General features: G+C 37.4%; 1 protein-coding gene across 2 annotated transcripts in view; it reads right to left on the reverse strand.

The window, feature by feature from the left end:
* Nucleotides 1-2268: 2268 nt before the first annotated feature.
* mpped2a (metallophosphoesterase domain containing 2a) overlaps nucleotides 2269-16268 on the reverse strand; it is a 58196-nt gene continuing 44196 nt past the window's right edge. For both annotated transcript variants that reach the window (XM_079867822.1, XM_079867823.1), the window contains exons 5-7: nucleotides 7557-7672; nucleotides 6392-6505; nucleotides 2269-3529 (exon numbers count right to left, since the gene is read on the reverse strand). In XM_079867822.1, coding sequence (XP_079723948.1) covers nucleotides 3411-3529; nucleotides 6392-6505; nucleotides 7557-7672 — 349 coding nt within the window. In that variant the 3' untranslated portion in view covers nucleotides 2269-3410. The remainder of the gene's footprint in view (nucleotides 3530-6391; nucleotides 6506-7556; nucleotides 7673-16268) is intronic.

Genomic DNA, 16268 nt, shown 5'->3' on the forward strand with positions numbered 1-16268 from the left:
GAAGTATTATTCCCATAGGGATTTTTAAAAAGTCTTTGTTAAATAGTTACATCTCTTGAACCAAATCAACCAGCTATGAGGTGAATCACAACATTATAACTTTGATTTGAAGCAAAAAAGGGAAAAAAAAGTGACTTAAATGCATCCCTTGTTTCGATTGGTGATTTCTTTGCAGAATCATGGGTAATGTAGTTTTTGAATTCCACTGTTAAACACAATTATTTAAAAAATACGGCTTAAAGATGATGGCTTTAAGAAAAGCATATACCAACGACCTCAGAGCTTATAGGTCTGTCTTTAAATGTTCATAAGTTATTGTTAAATTCAATTTCCCTTTGGAGAAATTTAATGGGATTTTTACTTACAGAACACAACCGTTGCAGTTCATTTGATTGTTAGATTGGTGGAGATTTCTTTGCAGAATCATGGGTAATGTAGATTTAGACCAGGAATTCCACTGTTAAACATGATAATGTGACTGACGGCTTAAAAGCATATACCATCGATTTACAACCTCATAGCTCACAGGCCTGTCTTTAAGGTTCGTAAGTTATCATTAAAAATCAATTAACCTTTAGAGAAGATGTATGGAATTGACTGTTGCACTCTACAGAAACTAAACAACCAACAAAATGTAATGCTAATCATTGCTTGTTGCTATCATGGCTAGGACAAAACCTCTGATGAACACAGAAGAGAAATGTTTTAGAGCTCATCGCATTTAGATTGCGATTAGATTGTTGTGTGAGAAACATAATTAGACAAAAAACACCAATAGCATTGTTACTGAATAAAATACACTATTTTGATTGCAGCTAAGCTAATGCAGCTAAATGCTAACACCGTTACTTTCAGCTAGTTATCCTCCACTATTTTTGAGGGTGTTTGTTTGAGGATTTTTACTTCCAGCAACAATTCTACAGAAATATATTTTGAATCAGGTGTCTAAGCAACTGCATATGCTAAAATCCTCACAGAACACGTTAGCAACAACATAGCAAAATGCTAGAATTTATTCATAACCTGATAAAAACACACTGGCATTGTGGTGGCGAGTTTTGCATGGGTAGTACTGTAATTTCTAAAGAAAACTTAAAAAAGTAGTATATCAGCATTGTCCATTTAGGCTAAAGCACAGATACTGTAGGTGCTTCTATAAATGGGTTTGAGAAAACAAAGTGTCAGTGCCAGGTTGCCAGCTCACAGGGTTACACTAATATGATTATGTGGATTATGCCAACGAGCTGGTCCGGGGCTATATTTCATGCTCTCGTTTGGGGGAAGTGTTAATTGGTTTGGAGCCTTTGATGTGACTGCTGGTAAGCCGGATGGGGGAGGGTTATATTAAGAGTGTGGAAAAGTGTGTATTCTCCGTTTTTTTTGGCCTTGGAGGGATTCAAATTGACGAAAAGAGATCCCACTTTGACTCCAAGGCCAGAGCGCTGCTGGATTTCTGTCTCCTAACATTCCACTGGCTCATGTGTATCTCAAATTGGATTACAAAGAGATAAATGTGAATGATGTTTCTGTCAGCGTGAAAACTTACATTCACTGGAGGTCTTTTTTGGAAGACAACTGCATGGAGGAAAAAATCTTTTGAGGCTTCGTTATTGAGGAAAGTGGTTGAAAACTTCAACAATTTGATACAGGATGTAGTGGGCAGTTCGTAGGTGACAGGAAAAAAGCGACTAGAATAAGAGAATAAAATTAAATTCTTTGAATTGCATTTATTTAGATTTAAATGACTTAAACAAAGATTTTATGTCACAAAGGAGCCGTTTACACAACACTGTTTTCAACTAAAACCAGAAAACTTTTTATGCATTTTGGCTAATTATTTACACAAAAACTGCTGTTTGGGAGCCTAAAAACCCAAACTTTTGAAAATAGGTTTCAAAGTGCAAAGTTTTTGAAAACGATACCGTTATTGTCTCCGTGTAAACTACAAAAATGCGAATTTGTGAAAACCGTGATGTTTAGTTGTAGGCGCATAGTGTTTGCTTACAAAGTGACATTGCCAACTACTGGCCTGGCATGAAAAATACAGCGTTTTTAGTCGTTTTCGTGGATCCGTGTGAACCGGGATCTTTTTGGCTACTTTGTCGCCTGTACGCAAAAATGCAAAGTAAAAACGTTTCTGTTTTTAGTACATCATTGTTGCGTAAAAAAACAAAGCACAATTTTTGTTGTCAGTTGAAATAGTAAAAACCTGTAGACATCGATTGCACAAAGCCAGACGTAAGGCTAGAATGAACCAAACAAAACATTTAGAAGTAAAAATCTTGCAATTTTATTTGCATATAAAGGCAGCTAAATATATCACAATGAAACCTGAAGAAAAAAAAAAAGAAGAAAAAAAATGTATCTAAACCTTTCCAGGAATGAGACTGTAACTGTAACTGAAAGAAAAGCAGAAAGGCATTTACAGTGGCAAGAGATGAAACAACTATTGGCAACAATTTTTTTGTGCTAGCAAGACTGCATTTACACAGTGCAAAATTACAAAAAGAAAAAGAGAAAAACAAACTATTATAAGCAAGATATCAAAGGACAACTAAACCTGGCTTCGGCAGGTTCGGAAAAAACAAAACAACCTTTGAGATTGTACATAATTTCAACTTGAGTACTCGTTTATTGTATGGAACAATACGCCGTAAAGTAGGAACATTTCATGAAAACAGAAAAGAGCATGTGTGCGCTTTACGCACATTTAAGTCATCACTTACAGGCAAAATGATATTCTTCAAGAGGCTTAGAACGAACACAATTTTAGTTAGAGATTTTACAGTTTACACACATACATATAGATATACTCATATTTTAAGACATTTTCCAATTTCTATGCAGAATGAGGCGCTCCAGAATATACATGATTAAAATGCATCCATGTCTTCCCTGCGCTTGTAAGAAAGTGTTCTTTGAATGCAAAAAAACAAAAAAACAAAAAAAAAAACACATCCCCTTAGTTTTGGATAAAAACAATAAATATGACGCTTTCTCTTCGCTAGCAGAAAGAAGGGGCTCCAGCCGGGGGAACTTAAAGCTAGTTTAAGGCATTATATCCCTGTCAGCTAAAAGAAAGCTTAATTATTCTGAAAAAAGAATATACAAAATGAACAATGGCATTGCATACCAACATAATTCGAATATTGACAAAAAAAGAGACAATTTTACAAATTCACAAAGCTTATTATCTTACAGATTTAATCAGATCTTTTCATAAGATTGTTCACCACTTCTGTACGCAAAACACCCCGCATGATCCCGTCCGTCATCAGAAACTTCCACTGAATCTTTTAGCAAAAGACTGGCGATTTCCAAAGAAACATTCAACTATTTTTTTTTTTTTCAAAGTACTGTTAGAAAACATAAGGAAAGAAAAGGAGAATATGGCATAGCGCACAGGCGCCTCAAGAGCTTGGGGGGTTTGGGAGGTCGAACACGATGGGAGGGTTGGTGGGTTGAAAGCTGACTGTACAGGTAGAGGCGTTGATGAATGTCGTGTACCCGTCTGTCATAATGCCGTAACCTAGAGAAAAGGAGAGTCAACATTCAAATGCCAAACTTAAATGAACAATTGTGGAACTTAAACAAAACAAGAGCAATTTTCTTACAATGAACACAAATTGCTGGTGTTTTTCCTCATTTTTAAAGGACCTATATGTAAGGATTTTCATGTATTAATCGTTTTTTTTATTGGCAATGTGTGAACAGCTTGTTACGAAACTTAAAAACGAGACCTTCCCCGCATTCCTGTAGACTGATTTTCATGTGTTTTACGTTTTTGCCGGGAAAATCAAAAGGATGTGACACATTCAACATTCTATGTCGTTCAATGACACGTGAAACCAATGCTTATACAATGTCCAGGATAATGCCGAAAGAGATTTCTGTACTGTAATGTTAATATGTCATGCAAAGAAATGGGATTAATTCAAACTATAGTCTCACATAGCTATGTCTCTAATCTCAAATATACTCATAAAAGTGTAATTTTAATGACCTCATCTGTCGACATTATGCCGCTGAACTGCAGAGCTTGTGCAAACATCCACATTGCATGATCAGATGCTTTCTTAACTGCTGTTTTCACACTGCTGTCATTTTTGTTGTGTGTTTATTTTGTTATTGTTATTTACACATTCATCTAAATGTTGCTCTCAGGAGCGTGGACGATATCTGGACGTTCGTTAACAGTATATCTCTGCAAAGACATTTCCAAGTTATTTTCACTTCTAAGCAAAGAACGAAAAAGAACTTCGTTGGGAGTATATCGGTGCACCGAATCACATTCAGTCTCTTCTACGTTACGTGTGCATGAGCAATAAGTTCACTTAACGGCCACCGGTGTCACTAGTAACAAGGGTTTCTGAATTCTACATAGTCCCTTTAAGTTACATTGGACAAAAGAATCTGCTAAATAATGTACACTACTGTTTAAAAGTTTGAGGTTGATAAAGATTTGTAAAAAAAAAATTTGAAAGAAGCCTTGCTCACCAAGGCTACAAATCTGATCTAAATTATTGGGCTGTCCACATTGTGTATCGCAACTGTTCAGATCCGATTTGTGTGTTCCGTGGCGTTCTTTTGTTTTCCGGAATAACTGCATTGAATTCTATGGCAATGATGTTGTGTTTATGTTGTAGGTATCTGACAAAAACAACAACGTGGAGGGGTTTCCACTTGCATTTTCTGCTGTTCACACTTGCTAAATATGATTGGATTCCAATAGGATTAGCACAAAAATCGGATTTGGACTGACAGTCTGATAAGGCTAAAGTCCATATTCAGAAAAGGGAATCATGAGTTTGCCCACTGACTGAAGAGTGTGTGCGCATACAAAAACATTGAGTAAACACAATAAACAGAACAAGGCCTTTCCTCGAGTGGAACACTTGTCTAAATTAGCCCATGGGCTCAGAGACCCTTCTCTCTTTTAAACATGTTTAATTCAAATAATAATAATAATAAAAAGTCTCAAAAGCTTGAGGGAGGAAGAGAAGGGATGTAGCACATCTGGTGAACAGAGTCTCAAGTTTAACCCAAAGGCAGATCTCTCTGATCCCTCTTCCCTGGAAAATGCAACCCATATCCACATATATTTATATCCTAGACTGCTTATGTTTGTGCTGACGCGGCTAATGCTGTTCTGATTCACTAAAGGAAGGAACAAGCCATTTCAGTTACAAATACAACATGATATACTATAGTATTCTCAACTGTTGAAAAATGCATTTCTCACATATGCTGACCGGTCATTATTGCATAAAAGCTTATTTGACTTTTGGGTATTAAATGAGGCTATTCACAATTTGGGATTAAGATTAAAACTTTAAAATTTAAAGAACTTAAAATTGTATTCAGCAGAGATGCATTAAATTAATCAAAACAGTAAAGGCTTTTACAATGTTAACAAAAGATTTCTCTTTCAAATAAATGCTGTTCTTTTGAACTTTCTGTGAATCCTGAAAAAACATGTATCCACAAAAATGTTAAGCAGCATAACTGTTTTCAACATTGATAATAATAATACATGTTTCTTGAGCAGCAAATCATCATATTAGAGTGATTTCTGAAGGATCATGTGACACTAAAGACTGGAGTAATGATGCTGAAAATTCAGCTTTGCTTCACAGGAATAAATTACATTTAGCAATTTATTAAAGTAAAAAAGTTTTTTTAAGTTTTTGTAATAATATTTCTCAGTATGACTGTTTTTATTGTATTTTTGATCAAATAAATGCACCCTTGGTGAGGATAAGAGACTTCTACAAAAACATTAAAAAACCGACCCCAAACCTTATACCAGTAGTGTATATTTAGGCCTTTTTCAGACTTTGCCTCCAAAGATCCATCGGTCATGCTCGTGGGTATCATATAGGGATACTGGTTGGCTCTTTGAGCCATCCCTGAGATCATCCTCAATTCATCCAGATTGTTTTAGTGTGGATCTGAGCGCTCATTTATTCCTACACAAACCGAACTATAGGAGAAAATGCAGCATGTTAAAATGCTCAAATCAAACTAAAAGTGAAAACGCCATCAAATAACTTCTGACTGCTACATCAAAGCCAGTTTGCAATGTTTTTGGCCTCTTTTCTATACTCTGTATTGTGATTATTATTAGAGGCGATTATCCTCGCCCATCATGAGTGGACACGCCCCCTGCTGCTGATTGGCTACAAGTGTGTTGTGGTACTCTAAACAGCGTTTCTCAGAAATTGCTTACTGCACCTTTAATATAACTTTGATCATTGATTGAACTTTGGTGTCCTTTATCACATTGCTATTGCCTCCGTTCCATGCCTTGTAAAAAAGATGTTTAAAAACATTGTAGAGCACTTTTTTTGTTTTTTTATGGCAGTGCCAATTTGTCTTTGTGGTCACTCACCTTCATGAATTCCTCCGAAGACGTGAAGTTTGGGCCGGACTCTCCTCTGGACTGTGTTTAACAGCTCAACACACCCGACTCTTTGCAGCTCCTTCGGTACCCAGTCCCTAAAACCTACAAACACACACACACACACACACACACACACAGACGCACACACCATAAATCAGTTTCTAATCTCCACTGAAAAACAGCTCACATTGTGACTCATGTCCAATCATTAGCGGTTTTTAACCTAAAGCTTAAAAAAAAGACAATCAGTTAGAAAACATCTCTGAGGGGGTTTACTTTATTACCATTGATATATCATTATAGCGTTTGTCAATATTTTGTGTGGTTTTGGCATTTTTATTAGTTAAAAAAAAAAGTCTATCATTTTCTTTTTATTATTATTTTAGTACTTCAACTTAAATTCGTCATGAAACATAAGTTATATTTATTATTTATATAAGTAATATTTATTTCTTCCCTATTTCGACGTATATCAGAATGAAATGACTTCTCGATCACGAAAAAATGCAGGGCAGGACTTTTGTCCTGATTTTGTCCATCAGGAATTGATTGGATGGTTGTGGTTTGCTATTGGTCGATCTCATGTGAGTGACAGGTTGTCCCGCCCTGACACTAGTAAACACATCATCAGAGAAGAGAAGAGATGCTGCTGTAAGAGGCAAGGGAAATTTATTTTGATTATATATTACAAGGGCACACAAATAAAATTAAAATAACAATGTGCACGAATAAATCATTTATAACAAACACTGCAATAGTCAATTGGCAAATTAGATTTTTAAGGTGACTTTAAATGTAAATGAGAAATATTGGCTTGACAACTAGCTCAAACTAAATTGTTTACTTTTATTTCGTTTTATTTCAGGTAATGTATATTTTATTTCAAATATTAAAAATATATTTTCTATATGTATAATATATACTTGTAATATATCTTTTTTTTAAGGTTTTAGTTTTAGTTAAACATAATAACCATAATAGAGGATAGATTTGACTTAATATATGTACAAAATGTCACTTTTTCCTTTTCCTATAACTTCATATGACGGACGGGTTTCTCGGCAAGCATGACAACAAGCTTCATACAAAAGATATTTCGAGAGCATTTGAATAATTAGATGGAACTCCATTAGGATTGGTTAATTGAACTCACCGAGGGGCGGCCCATGGGTCATGAGAATATCAATGCCCTCTGGGATGAGGTTCCACTTATCGAGCAGGGACTGTCCCCTGGGCAGGTTAAAACCCCAGCCATTAAACCACGGCGTCCTGCGGGGAGAGAGAGAAAAACACATTCGTAAGCACCACACATGCATCCGTCCACGCGGCGGGACAGAGACGTACACGCGCCGTTTAAAATGACAGCTGACGGCAGATGTGGAGAAACAATCTCAACCTGTCAAAGTGATCTTCTTTCACCCCCCATCTATCCCTAGAGGAAGCTTCAAAGTGTGAAATGAGAAGGGCTTCACTGCAGGCTGCCATAATAAATGCAAATGCTTCGGGAGAGCAAACAGCCCCCTCTCCCATGACTGCTATGGATTGATAGCTCAAATAAAGCCACCGGGTTGATGCATGTACAATGTAATGCACAAATGAAATAATGTGAAAAATGAGCACGCGTGTGCGTATTTATACATCTATATGTGTGTGTCAAGCTGAGGGTCTGATAGTGATGATAAATTGAGCATCCATTTGTCCCAGGTCTGGTGAAAAACACTGATTACTGTCTGTGGAAATCACCAGAAGTGGAAGTCTAGCACCCTTTATAGACAATTACAGACAGCACAAGGCACATTTCATGATAAAAAGCTTTTAGCAAAGCCTAATAGTAATAGTGCTGTGTCTTTGGGCTGGCAGCTATGATGGATACAGTAAAGAGATTTTGTGGTATTTTTATACCATATTAGATATATCTGTAAAGGTACCAGTGGGAAGGACAGTTTCACGTTAATTACATGTGAGAGCGACAAAGAAATGTGGAGCAATGAGAGAAATATTTCAATGAAACAAACATCTATGTAATCTAAACAAAAAAATCTATGTATTCAATGAAAATATATAATAAAAAAAGAAAAAAAAAGAAATAAAAACTACATATACATAAATATACATACATATATTTTTATGTATATATATCTTCAAATCTTCATGTATATGTAGTTTTTATTTCTTTTTTTAATTGAAATATATTTTTGAATACATAATTACACATATACATATATATATACACATACATACATACATATACATATATATATATATATATATATATATATATATATATATATATATATATATATATATATATATATATATATATATGCGCAAAGTAGATTTCTAGAAATAAAAATAATCTATCATATAAAAAGATTTATCATTGATATAGATACAAAATCTACAATGCACGCTGTAAATGTAAATGCAAAAACGCTGTAAATGTAAATGCACGCTGTAAATTTAAGTAAATCCAACCATTTTTATATGTATATTAAGAAAATAAAGTGAGTTGTTCTCCAACAGGTGGACACTTTTTTCCAAAACAGCAACAGAGAGCGCGAGTGAGACAGGGTTATTTTTGACTCATTTAGCCACAGAGCTTTTCTGTATTGAATTTGACCAGGGGGGGGAAATCAGGGTCCAGAAACGTCAATAGGGTTTGTTACAGTCAGGGACTGCCACAGCGACAGCGACGAATGATTATCGAACGGTGGTCGGCCAGAGGGGAGACCTGACACATATAAAACTGTTCCTGCAGTCGTTCAATCTCGATCTGCAGGAAGAAGAAAAAAAATTAGGGAGGGGGGGGGGGAGGGGGGAGAATTTACAGAGGTCTTAAGATGTTGTTTCTATAACAAGGAACTGAACTCTGCACTGAGGTGAACAGATTTATATGAAATTGTCAAAAAATGTGTAGGAAAATGAGCATGTTAAGCTGACAAGGCTGTATTCCGTTACATCCCTATGGTGAGGATAAGCAGAAATGTGTCTTGGGGGAAGTACAACTCTTAAACAGCTCTGACTTGACATAACTCATAGCGAACCAGGCCATTCTGCGCTGCGGCAGCAATTTGTCACAGACGCTGCACAAAATGGAGCTTTCGTGAAAAAAATCCAGCAATATTGTCTTTTAAAAACGAGAAAAAGGATGAGCAATAAGAGCAGAGTGAGAAACAAAGATAGGGTATAACGTAAATCTACCCTGTTTCCAGTGACCTGAGAATATTTCACATAATCTTCTCAAATAAATATTTTGTCCAGAAAACACAATGTTCATTCATACCGTGTAGTATATGGTAGGAATGTTAAGGTACAGAAGCTGGAGGATCAGACTGCACAATGGCCCCATTGTTAGTCTCCGTGAATGAAATACACCTTCCATGCGAGTGCATTTGTTAACCTCCATAAAGATTAATGACATCCTGGTCATATAAAGGAAAGCTTGTTTCCTCTGTGGACCCAAGCACATAGGTCTTATTATACTGTACAGAGGTAGGAGTACGTTTGTGTGTCTGTTTTGAGGGGGAGATCTGAGGATGGGGTGTCATCCGGCCACACCGACGCACCAGATTAGATAACACTCTTGCTGGTCCACCATCTGCACAATGTCAAAAGAAACTTGTGGGCAGTCTTGACACATGCAGACGAAGATGTAACATAACGGGGACTATTGTTTTGTGCACTGAAGGTTTTCCTGAAGATTTGAACTTGAATATCAAATGCAGATTTAATAATGGCAGTGTATCAAATTATAAGCAAATCTGAGATTCATGACACATGAAACTGATTGAATTTTTTTTTTGTACTGATTGAAATTTCAGTACAGAGTAAAATAAAGTGCTCATAATCATTAGCATACTGTAGAATGAGTTTCCAATGCAATAAATGAATGTATGTGCCCAAAAAGAAAACTTCATTCAGAACGGATAATAACACTTACACTAACTGTCCTGTAGTATTTGATATTACTTGCGAAATAGGCTACATTTACACAGTTATTGTTCAGGACTGACAACAAATATGTGATCCTGGACCACAAAACCAGTCACATGGGTAATTGTTTTAAAATTGAGATTTATACATCATCTGAAAGCTGAATAAATAAGATTTCCATTGATGTATGGTTTGTTAAGGATAGGACGATATTTGGCCGAGATACAACTATTTGAAAATCTGGAATCTGAGGGTGCAAAAAAATCGAAACATTGAGAAAATCGCCTTTAAAAGTTGTCCATTTATGTTGGCGATTGTGCTGCATTCACTCACAAAAAGAAATGTTTTATACATTTACGGTAAGAAATTTACAAAATATCTTCATGGGACATGATCTTTATTTAATATCCTAATGATTTTTGGCATAAAAGAAAAATCGATAATTTTGACCCATACAATGTATTGTTGGCTATTGCCACAAATATACCCGTGCGACATGTGACTGGTTTTGTGGTCCAGGGTCACATATATTCAAACAGGTGTGACTCTTGAATCGCCTTACAGAAGCGAATACAATCAGAATGAATAACTTCCATAATAAAGGAAAGTCTTATTGAAATTGATATTTTTATAAAATTAACCAACATATAAAGATAAATATTACAAATTTAGCATTAATACACTGTAGGCCAATTCATTTACCAACCATACTTTATCAACATTTGGCCTCAGTTGGCCTTCTTTGCTGACCAGGGTTTGTACGATCATCACACACACACAGCCCCCTCTGTTCTCTCTTCATGTGTGAGGAACGGATGGAGTATTACTAGCTCCAGCTGTCAGGCAGCAGGACATTACACACCGAGCAATGCAAAGGTCAGAGGCCTGTGAATATAATAGACAAAACAAACAGAGAGAGAGAGGGGGGAGCGAGATAACATTAAACTCAATACACAGCGCTCCTATGACCCACGCCACAGCACTACGGAGCAAAATCACAGTGTTCCTGAATGTTTACCTCCTCCACCATTACAAAGGAAAGTCCATAGAGCTTATGAACACAAACACTCCACCCACACTCAGCACGAGCTCTGCACTTGAACCGGTTACACTATTAAAAACCCCACCAGGGTTTGAGGTCTGACCCTACCGTGCCCTAAACAACAGCACTGTTTAAACGCCGTCTGCCGCCAGAACATGAAAAAGAGTTGAGGGTTTTGTCAATGCTGAGATGTGAACTCCGTGTATCCATGAGCCTCAGGCATAATGTTTAGACTTTTGAGTAAGAGAGAAAGCTGAATTGCTCGTTCGTGTTATGGATTATGGAAGGGTAGAGTTGAGGTAGAGGGGTGAAGTCTTCCACTGGTAAGAGAATCTGATGTTATTCAGAGGATCTACATTTAATAGGCCTGGAGGTGAATGTGGGAGCTTGTATTCACACGATGCACGCAGGTAAACCTGCCTTTTGTTCGGCCGCGTTGAGTGTTGCGATAAGATCAGAAACCTAAGTGTGATATACATCTGAGACACCATTAATCTGCTCTGGATGACAAACAATGGAAGAGTATCGAGAAGGGAATTGTGGTAGTGTTGGATGGGGGAGAAAAAAAAAAAAGAGGAATGTGTGAGAGAGAATGAGATGAAAAACTATTGGAGGTAGAGAAAAGGAAGGAGAGAGAGAAGTAAAGTTTAATGGCTTAAAGGAAGAGGAGAAAAGGAAAGGAAGGAATTAACTGAATGAGGAAAAAAGAGATTAATGATAGAATGAAGGTAGGAAGAATGGAAGGAAGGCTGAAAGCATTAGGGAAAAGGTAGAAAAAAGGATAGATAGAGGAAAAGCAAGGAAGGACAAGAAAAGTTGAAAGAAGGTGGAATAGGTGGCAGGAAAAGTGGAGGAATGAATAAAGGAAGGAACAAGGAAGAAAAAAATAAAGGAAGGAAGTGTCGGAGGAAGGATGAACATAGGAAGTAAAACAAAAAGAAATAAGGAAGATATGAAGAGAGGAAGGAAAGTAGGAAGTAAGGAGAAAATAAGGAGGAATGAAAGGAGGAAGAGACAAAGAACAAAAAGAATGAGAAAAGAAAGGAAGAAGGGAAGGAAGGAGAGGATGGAAGGTGACGGAAATCATTGAAGAAGCAGGAAAGGAAGGACGGAGGGAAAAGAGGAAGAGGAAAAGGAAGAAAAGAAGGAAACAGGGAAGGAGGGAAAGAAAAGAAATGAATGAAAGAAAGAAAGAAGTGGCAGGAACAGTGGAGAAATGAATTGAGAAACAAAGAAAAAATAAAGGAAGGAAAGAAGGAAGTAAAGTATAAGGAAAAAGGAAGTAAAGTATACATTTAATAATAGAATAAAGAAAAAAGAGTTGTAAGGAAGGAAAGAAACAGAAAGAAAGGACAGAAGATGAACGAGAGAGAAAGGAGAGAAGGCAGAAAAAGGTAGCAGATTTAGTGGAGGAATGAGTGAAAAAAGGAAGGAAGGGAGGAAGGAAAGTAAGGATGGATGGAAGGAAGAAGAGAAAGAACAAAAAAGAAAAGGAAGGAAAAAATGAAGTAAGGAAGAGTAAAAAAAAAGGAAGGAAGGATAGACAAGAAAGTGGACAAGAGCGGTGAAACTAGGGACGGAATCAATAAAGAGGCAGAAAAGGAAGGAAGGAGGGAAAAGAGTAAGAGGAAAGGGAAGGAAGGAAACAGAAGAAAGCAGTAAGAGCTGTAGGCAGCGTGAGGGAGTGAACGACGGGTCATCATGTGACATTGATCCAGCACACTGGAGTCCCTGGAGAGAGTTACAGTGAGCGCTCCATTCATCTGCTCCCTCACCTCACCCTCACTGCAGCACACAGGTCACCCTAACGCCGGCCTAATTGATTCGCCTGTCAAACGCAATGAAGGGTTGGATGTTAATAGGGGTTTTATTTGTCCCGAGGGGGGCCGACCCGACTGCCACAGGACAGTATATTTATCTATCCCCAAACACGTGTAATGCCCTGTTTCAGAGCGCTCATCTCTAGGTTATCAAGCACCCACAGTCCCCGTCGTAATCATACCCAATGCCCCGACCCCTGATTAATGACCTCTCGGTCCAAGGCCACTCGCAGGTTAACTTAGGGGAGGAGATGGGGGCGGTTATATGGGGGTTTGTCTCTGTTTGGGACACTGATAATGACCTGTGCTGGACTGTAACGAATGGTTGCGAGTAAAGGGCGAGGGAACGAGCGAGTTTACAGAGGTCCTGGAGGACAACAGGAGTGAAATAGATGCATAACCGTAGGGCAGGAATGTGGTGTGGTCCTCAGAGAGAGAGAGAGAGAGAGAGAGAGAGAGAGAGAGAGAGAGAGAGAGAGAGAGAGAAAGAGAGAGAGAGAGAGAGAGAGAGAGAGAGAGCTAGTGTGAGAGAGAGAAAGAGAGAGAGAGAGAGAGAGAGAGAGAGAGAAAGAGAGCTAGCCAGCCACTGGATTATAAAGTACTAAAAAGTAAACCTCCAAATATTAAATTTTAAATATTTTTATTTAACAATATTTATATTGTTAAATATTTAACACGGTCTGTCTTTGAAAAAAAATCTGTCAATACTGCTGCAACTGGCAGCAACATACACTTGTTTATGGTGCAGTTGTAATTCGAGCAAGAGATTTCAAGTTCTTACACTTTTGGATGCAAAAAAATATTTTAGACTTAGATTTAGATTAAATTTAGAATTATTCCGGTCCCATTCTAATCGCCTCCGTCTATTTGACGCACACGTGCGCGCGGAAGCACTCGTTCAAGTCCGTGAAGATAAAAGTAGACTTGCTTGCCAGAGGTCTCGTTAGACTTCCATACTGTCCGTCATTCTGACATAGTTTAAATTCCGTCATAATCTACTGTTACCTGTCAATTAAATTTTCACATTTTAATGATAACAAGCCATTTAATAGGCTCTGTTTTTGTTCACATTTTCATTTTTATTCACGAACTTACAGGACAAGCATATAGGCAAGATTAAGCATTTATTTATTTATGAAGAAAAAGTTGAACACAGACCTTGCCTCACTTTTCAGGTTTCATCATGAATGTTTGTCCAATAAATCGCTATAAGCTTTGTTACTTTTGATATGAAGCAAAGTCTCAGCTTTCAAATTCTGTCCATTTTATCACAAAATTCAAACAATAAATACCGTTTATTAGTTTATAAATACTAGCGTGAATTTGTAACATTTGCAGGCAAGTATACAATCAATTTGTGTGCTAAGGAAAACAGAACTTGAACGCATTAAATCACACACATCTGACGTTACACTCCTAATATATATGTATATAAGGGCCTAAAATGAACACTCGCCAAGCACAAATGCGAGTGAAAATTGGCATTGGCGAGTATATGAAACGGTAACATTTTTATGAATTATAACAATGCAATGCTGTGAGAACATGAATGTGAACAAACGTGAACGATGCTCTGGAAAGTTGACGGGCCAGTGCAGCGTTGTCATGAAAGTTTAAGCCTTGCCCATTTAAATATTCAAGCGCAAAAGACGTAAAAAGGGAACTCGCGTGCTGTGTCGATGCACACACATCCTGAGCTCTGTTTCACGTCTTCTTACAGACATATTCACACAAAATTATGAACAAAAATGCTATCTCGGAAAGTGTCCTAGTAAACACAGTCGGTTATGTCTTGAGTGAATGTAAACAGTTGAGAAAGAAAACGCATGTGTAGTATAATTACACATAGTGTACACTACAGTATCAGTATATCAGATCCGTGCAGTATAATATATTTCTGCTGGTGTCTGTCTTCAATGTCAATCAATCAAAAAAGTACAATGAAAATAAATCACTCACTGCTCTTGACTGATTAACTTTATTAAGTATTAACATATGTTTCATTTATACAGTATCCAGTGTAATTTTATATCGATTACTTATTAAATGTCGCTACTCGAAAACTACTGTTACTTGTCTTTGACAATGTTTTGAGCTTATATTATTTAGGCTACTAGTTTTAGCTGTGATATCAAAATTGGAATATAGAATTGTGAATTTTCACTGGTATCTAAAATGGTGTCTGTTTTTGCTAAATCAGTTTAACGGCCGGTAAAAAATATTTATGGCCAGTACATTTTCTTAAGTCACTGGCCACTGGCAGGTGTGGCAAAAAAAGTTAGTTTTGCCCCGATTATATAAATAAAATTTGCATATAAAAATGTGGCCATTTACAAACTCTGATTGAATTCAAGACACATTGGGTCCCATTGTATTTTGGTTCTGCCCACTTGTGATCGGATCACCCAAGACTGTGTAAATACCAGGTGCAATCCCAGTCTTTGTAATATGATCTCCAAATTCAGCGTGTTTTGCATAACAGTGTCGACTACATGTCTCAACACTTTGGAAACTGAGGGAAGAAAGGTACAATCATGGTTATGGGGGGAATGAAATGGAACTGAGCAAGAAAACAAGCCCTCATTTTTGACTCGCAAAATACCGGTTGCGGGAGAGGTGAAAGAAAAAGAAAAAACAGCATCAGACATGACCCAACTGTAGTTTTCACAAAAAAACACAGCTCATTAAAACACATCCGACACATACACACGTGTGTGCGGGAACAGGCGCGCACACACAACACAACACACACACACACACACACGCGTCCCCCGGGAGCTCATCCTGCAGAGCGCCATGAAGGATTAAAGCAGGCATCAAAGGGCACGGAGCACCAGTGAAATATTCAGCAGTCTCTGCGGGAACCGGGAGCTCCGGTGCATGTGTGTCTTGCACACGCACAGAAAAGTCAAAGCCGAGGGATTCAGTACCTGAAACCTGTACAGAGAAAGTGTCAGACACATATTAAATATTTAACCAGCTCAACAGGGCTGGAAATGACTTCACACTATGCATATGAGCTCCACAGCTGAGGTGAGAGATGCCAAAAAAGAAAAAAGCTCAAGAGGAG

The sequence above is a fragment of the Squalius cephalus genome (assembly GCF_949319135.1).
Source record: "Squalius cephalus genome assembly, chromosome: 3".
Taxonomy (NCBI): Eukaryota; Metazoa; Chordata; class Actinopteri; order Cypriniformes; family Leuciscidae; genus Squalius; species Squalius cephalus.